Source organism: Castor canadensis, chromosome 8 (genome assembly GCF_047511655.1).
Source record: "Castor canadensis chromosome 8, mCasCan1.hap1v2, whole genome shotgun sequence".
Classification (NCBI taxonomy): Eukaryota; Metazoa; Chordata; class Mammalia; order Rodentia; family Castoridae; genus Castor; species Castor canadensis.
In genome coordinates, this window is record NC_133393.1 from 13,160,400 (window position 1) to 13,170,167 (window position 9,768).

General features: G+C 46.6%; 1 protein-coding gene across 11 annotated transcripts in view; it reads left to right on the forward strand.

The window, feature by feature from the left end:
• The window catches only part of Mrpl14 (mitochondrial ribosomal protein L14), a 13,730-nt gene extending 4,636 nt beyond the window's left edge, over positions 1-9,094 (forward strand). For 3 of the 11 annotated variants that reach the window (XM_074082088.1, XM_020157194.2, XM_074082091.1), the window contains exons 2-3: positions 6,231-6,325; positions 8,578-9,094. In XM_074082088.1, coding sequence (XP_073938189.1) covers positions 6,231-6,325; positions 8,578-8,944 — 462 coding nt within the window. In that variant the 3' untranslated portion in view covers positions 8,945-9,094. Of the gene's footprint in view, positions 1-2,548; positions 2,690-5,687; positions 6,043-6,230; positions 6,326-8,133; positions 8,259-8,577 lie in introns of those variants that run through there. The other 8 variants (XM_020157182.2, XM_020157183.2, XM_020157185.2 and 5 more) reach the window with 6 other exon arrangements.
• Positions 9,095-9,768: the final 674 nt, after the last annotated feature.

The following is a 9,768-nucleotide window of genomic DNA, read 5'->3' on the forward strand; positions in this document are numbered from 1 at the left end:
ACCTGTGAGTCAAGGATGAGAGGGAGACAAAGTTAGAATGCATAAAATCTATACATTAAAAAAAAACAGCTTGAATAATTGAGAGTTATCAGATGTATCAAAGAACCAGTTTTAAATGCTTTTGTAAGAAGGTGGAGCATTATGTTAAACAAGCAAATATAAGAGAAAATCTCTGGACAGTGTCTTGCTTTGTGGACTAAGTTGCGAAGTGGAGTCTTCTCAGTGGCAGCTGTAGTAGAAGCAGGCCCTCTGCTACTGAGGGAAGCTTTGCTAATTGGTGAAAACTCACACTTTGGCTGGCAAATCTGCTCCATCTTTGGTCCTAGGCTGTGCTGAGTATACTGAGATATTTACTGAAGAGGCTTTGTTTTGTTTTGTTTTTTCCTTTTGAGATAGGGGTTCACTATGTAGCCCAGGCTGGCCTTGAACTCCTAATCCTCCTGCCTCAGTCTCATGAGTCTGTCTGGTATTACAGATATGTACCACCATATCAGGCTGAGGCAGCTTTTTATTTCCTGAGTTTTTAAAGATTATGTGGCAGCCTTGACAAAGGAGAAAGGGTACTTGTTTTTTGTGGTTAAAGCAGCATCTTATTTGTGTTGGTGTTGTGCAGTTTTAATACAAACAGCCTTGGGCTCTATTCTGGGTTTTGTGGTCTCCTAACTTGGGAGACTCAGCAAGTGTAATGTTAGGGTTTGGATATGAAGCTTCCTTCAAAAAGGCTCATGTATTAAAGACTTGGTGCCCAGCTGGTAGTGCTGGGAGGTTCAGGTAACTTTAGGAGGTGGAACCTAGCTGGAGGAGTAAGTCACTGGGAGCAGATCTGGAGGGAATCTTGTCCCTGGCCCCTCTTCCTGTCTGTCTGTCTCTCTGTCTCTCTGTCTCTCTCTCTCTCTCTCTACCATGAGATGAAAACCTCCTTTGCCACATGCTCCAGTTACCATGTTCCCCCCCCACCCCACAACCATGAACTGAACTCTTGAAACTATGTTTCAAAATAAATCCTTTCTCCTTGAAGTGGTTTATATCAGGTTTTTTTGTTACAGTGAAGAGAAAAGTAACTAATGCAAGTAGCATTTCTGACTGATTTCTCTATCTGCAAAATGATATGCTTTTGAGCCCTCAGAACTGGTTCAAAGTCCTTAGATCCAACCTCTTAGACACTATTGCTTTTTCTTATTTGAATGTATTTCCACTGGGCAGTGGGAGAGACGGGGGAGGTGAAATCACTAAAGAAAGTGATCTGTGAGAAGATACTTTGAGAATTACAACATAGTATTATACTTGTGTGAGTTAACCACCCTTCCCCCCAAAAAACAAAAACAAAAACCTTCCTGAGAGGGAATTGTTGGGCAACAAAATAGTAATGGATCTTGAAAGGACAAATAGAAGTGTTTATTGGTTCAGGAGGGTTAGGGGAACCTTGCTAGGAGATGGACAGAGTCCAGTCTGCATGATGGGGCAGAGGTCTTTTTTGACTCTTCAAAGCTGCCAGACATTCGCTTTTCCCTGGTTTGATGAAGGACATTTGCAGGCTCATGCTAGCAATTTGTCTTTTTAATTTTTTTTTTTTTTTGTAACTGGGGTTTGCATTTGATTTCTTTGAGGGTTTTTTTTCCGTCCCTCTTTTATTACATTCTAACAGAATCTCCTTTAAGGACTCATTAGTGACTACACTAAACTTTTAGTTTTCTCCCTTTTCTGTAGACCCCCATTCCACCTCTAAAACATGTAAATAACAGACACTGAAAGATTGAAGTTGTTTAGATGAATGTATAGATTTGTTACACTAAGTATGCTATATAATTATGTACAGTAGATCCTTGGTAGCCATGGGTATAAGGTTCCAAAGAGACAACTTTGAAGAAAAATTCCAAATACACAGAATGCCTAGAGTTTAAACACAACTGACAATAACGTGGGGCTGAGAGCTTTCCCTATCAACTGAGCTGTGTAATATGCATGTGGGAATTTTTTTCTGCTCAGTACTGCAGGTAATACCACAAATAAGGCAAGCCTACTATATAGGCATCTGATACTAAATATATTCGCTGATCTTCAAAACTCAAGTTTCTAGTTTTCTAGAAACTAGCTTTCAACAAAGTATTCAAGATGTAATTTCTTTTGTGTCTGCTTTTCCAGCTCAGTCTCTGTGTATGAAAACTAGCTAAAAATAAGCTCTTCTAAGCCACTGGAAGCCTGAGTGAAAGGACACAAGAAAAGCCACCAGTCCCTTTACCTCAGCATGGGAACTCCTGGTTGAATTGGAAATCAATTCTGCCCATGTTGTGTGCCATGGTCCCTGAGCTTGTGATTCTGAGCAGGGCAGGAATTGGTCCCTGCCCCCAAAGCATGTATTCCAGTGGCACTGACTAGGTTGTGAGCCAAATGGACAACTTACCTGTGTGTCTCTGAAATCCTATCCTCCTGGGCTCTGTGCTGAAGGGAGATCTTATAGTTCAAACACAGTGGCGAGTGAGCATGACTGTTTGATAGTATTAAATTATTATTGTTTTTCCTTCTTCTCTTCCCTCTCCCCTCATTTAAGGAGAGGTTGTGATTTATGCTGAAATGGGAAGGTACTGCTCAGTGCAGACCAGGAAGTGACATGAAAAGCCATCTCTGGCACGGGAGTCTTCCGGATTTCTGGCCTCATCTAAGTGAGTGTCATAAAGGAGGAAATACTGAGGTTAGTCTCCTGTGCAAACAACAAGGCTCAGAATAACATTGATTGTGAAACAAAGTATTACTTATAGACTAAGTCTGAAGTGCACCAGGCCTTGTGTCCACAGGATGGATTTGTGCTAGGAAATAACACCGAAGTCCTCAAAGTTGCTGCCCTCATCCAGAGCAGTTATTTAGTGGTGGGAAAAGGTGCTTTCCACAGTGGGGAATGTAGGTGCCAGGCCTGCAGATGGTTCCAGAGACCCAAAAATAAAGAATGGACTGCTCCTCTCGGGATAGCACCTTCTCAGCGCCAGGGCTCTCCCAAAGCATGTTAGCTTGTGAGGTCTTGGTTCCTCACTTGCAGATAAGGGGTGCACAGTGCTGGATTTTCCTCTGCATGGAGCTACAGGTACGAGTGGGGGCCTGCCCTCTGGCTTCCTCATTTGTTCTATTCAATAAATGCTTATTGCATGGTTACTCTTACCAGAATCTGTTGAGCTCTTTTGCTGGTCTGGAAATGTTGGAGGGATAAAGGGTACGTATACAATGAGTGAATGCATGTAACTCTTGTGCTTTGCAAAGGCTATAATCCCCTAGGGCAGGTGCGAGGTCAGGGTGAAAGTCTTGAATGAGGCCTTTTCTTGTGAAAGTGGAAGTGCCCTCTGGAGGCATGACTGTATCACTCTTGGGTTGGAGGGCAGGCTGTGCAGTCCCCACCATTTGGGTCTTTGTGGCTCCCGAATTCCTGGAGCCAGTTCAGATGCTATGTTTGGATCTTCTGTGATTTCTGAGTTTTGGGTAGTAAATAGCAAGGAATAGAATGTTAAGGGACATTTAAAAAGTCCCCAGGGCTGGGGATGTGGCTCCTTGGTACAAGGCTTGCTTAGCATGTGCAAGGCCATGGGGTCAGTCCCTAGCACAAACAGAGAAAAAAGAAAAAGGTTTCCTAGTCTATTTGGTACCTGTGTGGATATTGAACATCTCAGTGACAGTTCCACCAGCACAGGACACACAGATGTTCCCAGTGTGCAGGAGGGGTGGCAGCTGATGCTGTAGCTTTCCCCAGGCTTCTTGGAGGAAAAGAGGAAGTGGGCTGGGGTCAGGTGAGACTAGGGAGGTCAGAGAGCAGTGTGGGTTGTTGATGGGGAGGGCTTGTGAGCAAGGCTTGCAGAGAGGAGGCCTGTGCTTCAGTTAGTGCTCTGGTGCCCTGTAGAAGCGTGGAGGTGCCTTGAGTGGGGTCTGTGATGATACCTGAGTCAGGTGATTCTGGGAAGCCCCTCCATGCTTCTGCAGTCCTTGACAAAGGAGTGTTCTTGAGGAAGCAGTGCAGAGTGGAGAAGCAAGGTGAGGGAGAGGCTGGCAAGGCATGTTGCAATCTCAGGAGAGGAATTGTGGATGGTACTGGGCTCATCTTGAGGGTCTGGGGAGAAGCCCAGGAGTGTCTTTTCTCTCAGGGAGCAAGACCAAGGCCTGCTAGCATCAGATGGCAAAGCTTGGGTGGGATTTGAGGGAACTGCAGCCTGGACCAGACAGCCTGCTTTTAGAGTGGCAGTGGTTTTGTGCCCATTTTTAGTTATTGCTCAGAGTGTGGAGTGCTTCTTGCCACCTACACTGCAGATTGTCTTCGAAACTTAGATTGGATCAAAGTGAATCAAACCTGGAGTTCGTCTGCGATTTGGATGATTCAGCAGACACTGAGTTGTCTATGAGTAAAATGAACACATGATACCAGTATTCTTGATGGAACAAGAGTGATTTAATGTTGGAAAGACATTAATATTTAAATTAAAGTTGCCATGTTTTTACTCCCCGTTGAGTAAGAGCATGGATTCAGGAAGCCAACTACTGGAGTTCAAAGTTCAGCCTTGTCACTCCTATTGTGTCACCTTGGTCAGGTTATTTAAACCCTCTAAGCCTCATTTCCGTTTGTGGAACAGTGAGGCAGAGTTTTGTGAGCCTTAAATGAGATGGCAATGTAAAGCACTTAGCCTAGGGTCGGACGCATTGTAACTACCAAGTGTTCACAAGGAAAACAGAGCCCAGGGGACCCTCGGGGCTCCCTGGGTGAAGGGAGCCTTGTACAGCAGAGCAAGGCTGTGGGGTACAGGGGACACAGCCTCTCCCCAGGCCGGGTCCATCCACTTTTGGTTCTGCCCTTGACTGTTTGCAGGTGGTATGTAAATCACTTAATGTCTCTCTGTACCTCTGAGTCCTCGTCTGTGAAATGAGATGTGACATGACGATGAGAAGCAGCAGCAAACAGTTTGGAGGTAGTGAGTGCCGGGCGTGGGGCGCTTTGCATAGTTTACCGCATCAGACCCTCCTGACCCGCTATGAGCAGGCACTGTTGGTTTTCCTGTGCTGCAGGTGGCTACCTGTTCAGGGTCACCTAGCTACTAACAGCAGAGTGGGCCTTACCTAATAGTCCATGATTCTGTGTGTCACATGTTAATAGTTTGGTAAGTTAGCTGCCTTCTTTTGCATTTAATTTTCTGATCATAATTACATTTGGCCAGTGCTCCATGGGTTGTTTTAAGGAAAGCACTTGGGAGTATGCCTGGGATTTGAGGCTAAGTTGTAGTTAATAGGCATTTTTGGAATGTCTAGGTATTCCTGTGGAAGTAAGTATGGGTCCCCCCCCACCTTTATTAAATAAAGTCTTATCTGAGATGCTTTGAACTTGTACAAAGCAAAGCTGTGTGTAAATACTACAGTGTATTAAGACGAGGCTCTCAAATGAGGCCCTCTGCAGCCAAACATTTGTGTGGGAGAACAGGCATACTTTGCAGCTGAAATCACCTGCCAGCTGTAGACTTTTCTCAGCCTTGCCCCTAAGCGGTGCTCAGGTGAAGTCCAGGAGCCTGCTGACTTCCGTGTTAGTGCTAGAGAGCAGTGGGGTTGAGGGTCTGCAAACTGGAGTCCCAACTCTTTTGTCTGCTGGCTTTCCCAAAGTCCACTTTGAGCTGTAGGATGGTGCCAGTGGTTTTTCCATGTTACATTGTTGTTTGGGAGGCTAACCCAAGTATAGACTGGCTACAGCCTTGGCACAGGCAGCCTTTGGCTCAACTTTGCTGACCTTGAGCTACACAAGTGTTCTGGGTCTTGACATTTGGGGGGAAGGTGATGTAGTGACAGGCAATTTGGGTAGCTGCTTAGATAATGTACTTTCTTACAGGGGGCTAAGCGTGGGGTTCAGAAGTCACACGAGTGTCAGCATAGGGAGTGGTGTGCAGTTTGGTGGCTCTGTTAGGAAGCAGTCACTGGCGAGGGGTGTGCCAGAGAGTTCCTGAGTTCCTGCTCCTGTGGAGGTTCCACTGTATTACTTAGGGCACAACTGTTGAGGGCCTTCCCAGCTCCACGACCGAGGGTCAGAACGTGAGTCAGCACATTTTGGAGCAGGCGTTCTACTAATCATCTGTGCATCTTTTAACCACTGAGGTTTATATTTAGTGACTAATGATCTTGTGCTAGAAGTGCCATCTCCCACACAAGTCTCCAAAGACAACTGGTTCTGAGTAAGGACTCTGACTTAGAAACCAATCTTTTTCTCTCTCCTTTTCCAGCAGGATTTGCCATCTTGGGATCCCATGGCTGTTTTTACTGGGCTCCAGGGCTCTTTCACCCTTGTAAGCAGAGCTGTCAGCCAGCGCTGTTTCAGGTAACCTTCACAAGTTCCTAGAACTGTCTTTGAGTAAGCCTCCTGTCAGGGCTGATTTCTTTGGTGATTAGAATGGGAGTGAAAACTAAAGGGACCTCCTCTAGAGGTCCCTTTAGTTTTCCCTTTAGTTTTCACTCCCTGACACTGCTTGGGGTCAGGGAAAGCTGAGGGAATCCAGCTCAGCTGGAGGAGGGGCATGCCTTGTGACCTGGAGTAGGGGATACGTAAGAAGGTGATGATTCTTCTGGGGTGGAACAGGGAAGGCATATGGGGGAAGTTGCTACTTTTCGTTCCCTGCATATTCTTATAGTGCATCTGACAGCTCTTGTCATTCTCGTAGAACATTCAAATCCTCTTTTGTTTTGTTTTGTGTTGTGTTTTTAGAGACATGGTCTTGCTATGTAACAGCCCAAGCTGATCTGGAACTTTTGATCCTCCTACCTCAGCCTCCCAAGTGCTGGGATTTCAGGCATGCACCACTATGTCCAGCCCTAAACCCTCTTAAGAGTGGAAATTTTCTTTTAATTACAAAAACAATAAATACATGCTTGTCACCCACAACTCAAGCATGATTGAAGTATGATGCCCAGTCAGCCCCATCCCATCCTGCCCTGTTCCATGTGAGTCCCCACGCCAGGGGCTGATGAAACAGAGGTAATCAAGAATTGCTTCCTGCTGAGAATGAGTTTTCCTAACAGGCTGCAGAAACAAGCTTGAAAACAAGTAATTCTAAGAAAAGGGAGGAGTCTAATAGTAGAGCACATAGAAGAGGTTTTCTGGGTGCTTTGGAAAGCCTGCAACAGGAGAGGAGGAGGGGCACATGGAAGAAACCTTCCCAGAATGGAAGCGGGCACAGGTCCTGCTCAGGACCCTTGGAAAGCTGAGAACTCCTGTAGTTCCCGCTAACTGCTGGGCCACAGAGTGGGTATGTGAGTGATAGAATGTGTGACCTCAGAAGGCAGGCACACTGGGGCCAGTTGTGGACAGCAGGGAACCATTGAACAGTTCTATACAGGAGAGTAGCATCAGTTTCAGTTAAAGGCAGCTCTTGTGGACAGAGTGAGGTTTAGTGGGAACCAGGGAGAAAACTGACATCAGCCTCATTGCAGAGAGTGAGCTGCTGAATGAAGGAAGTTGCCTGTGGGGGTGAACAAACAGGACAGTGTTTTGGAGGTGGTCAGTGGGCCGTTGCAGTCAGTGGATATTGGGGGCAGTCCTTGGGAGTGCCAGAGAGCAGAGATACAGGACTAGGAGAGACGTGGGCCTGGAAATGAACAGACTGGTTGACAGCAATGGGAATGGAAGAAATTGCCCAGGGTAGGCATAGAATGAGAGAAGAGGTCCTAGAGTTACCCTGGAGAAAGTACCAGCACTTGGGTACAGACATAGGAAGATAGAAACCTCACTGTGAGATTGCTGAGTAATATGACATCTGCCTTTAACAGGTACTCTTAAAAATCCCCCGTCGCACAGGCACAGCGATGGTGCTGTATGCCTGTACTCCCAGCTCCGGAGGCTAAGTTGAAGGATCACCTGAGCCCAGAAGTTCCAGACCAGTCTGGGCAACTTAGTGTGTTCCCATTTCAAAAAACAAAACACGTTTGCTAGTGTTAAAACAAAAGATGTTACCTTGACTTCTTTCCCGTTTTTGCTGTGTTGTGTCAAGGGCTCCTAAGCTTAGCAAGGCTGCTCACTCACGTCTTCAGGCTCCCAGTGACTGATGTGCAGTGAGACCAGTTGGGATGGAGTTCATCTGGGGAAGCAGGTTTTGCAGGATAGGCAGTGGGTGAGGCCTGGCCCATCAGGATTCCTTTAGTTCCCAGAGTCCTTTGAAAACCTTGAAGTTAAAGCTTCAGGAAGTTTTAACTTTATTGGATTCTCTTTAACATTCACTCAAATTGAGATCATGACACAACAGCAGAAGCTCTTGATTGTAAGGAAACTTGGATACAGATAAGTCTTTACCAGTTCCCGATCGGGGTTGTACTTGGCTCAGAGTGTGTGTGTGTGTGTGTGTGTGTGTGTGTGTGTGTGTGTGAGATCGGGGTTGTACTTGGCTCAGAGTGTGTGTGTGTGTGTGTGTGTGTGTGTGTGTGTGAGATCGGGGTTGTACTTGGCTCAGAGTGTGTGTGTGTGTGTGTGTGTGTGTGTGTACCTGTGTGCGTGTGACTAACATGCACTCTCTTGCCCCGAGGCCTGGGCACTGTGGCCCAGGGAGAGGCAGGTCACAGGCTGCTTTTTCTCTCTCACAGCACCACTGAGCGCCTCAGTGCAATTCAGAAGATGACTCGTGTGCGTGTGGTGGACAACAGTGCCCTGGGGACCACCCCCTACCATCGCCCTCCTCGGTGCATCCACGTCTACAACAAGAATGGGGTGGGCAAGGTGGGTGACCGCATACTTCTGGCCATCAAGGGACAGAAGAAGAAGGCACTCATTGTGGGGCATCGCATGCCTGGCCCCCGAATGACCCCCAGGTTTGACTCCAACAATGTGGTCCTCATTGAGGACAACGGAAACCCTGTGGGGACCCGAATTAAAATCCCCATCCCCACCAGCCTGCGCCAGAAGGAAGGCGAGTATTCCAAGGTGCTGGCCATTGCTCAGAACTTTGTGTGAGCAGAGCCCAGGCCTCCAGCTAAAGGACTCACGAATGGAACAGTTCTGAGAATAGCATCTTTGCTGAGAGGGAGCTGGGGGGCCATGTGGCTGCTCCCGTCACACTGAATGTCATTGTCCTGTGACAGAATAAACAGTTCATGTATGTTTTCCTCCTGTGCTTTCTGGGATATGGTCGTGAGGTAAGTGCCACTGAAGCAGTTAAAAGGTGGCAAGCCGAGTGTGACCACATGCAGTGATAGTCACGTGAGCAGCTTTGGTGCTGGTCTCTCGGGGCCCTTGCTCTTCTGATTTGGACCTTGAACGTGAGTTCACCTGGGATTGTCAGGCTCTAGGAAACTGGGATATAGATCAAGTAACAATTTATTAATGTACCATGGAATCTGTCACTTTCTTACCAGAAGAGTTTTGTTTTCTTTTCCCATCCCCATTGTCCTATTCTTGATTTACAGACTTGAGATGTTCTACAGTTGTGAGGATTGCTGGTTTATCATGGAGTAGGAGCAGTGCTGCGTTTCCTATAGGCCGGCCCCACTTGCTGTGCTCAGGAGTGTCTGTCAACACTCCTGTGCCCAGTGGCACAGAGCCTCCCCCTGCACTTCTGGAGAAATGGACAAGTCCTTCTATTTTGCAAATGGCCATCCTGGGCCTATACAGGTGACTCAGTGACAGTCTGTCTTCTGTTTACTTGTTCGCTTCCTTGGGGAGACTAGGAGCTTCTGTAGTTTTTTTGATGGAATTTCATCAACTCACAAGTTTGTTCATTTAAAATACTTTTGATACTTAGTAAATATTTCAGTGGCCTCTGAGAGACTGAGTAAGGG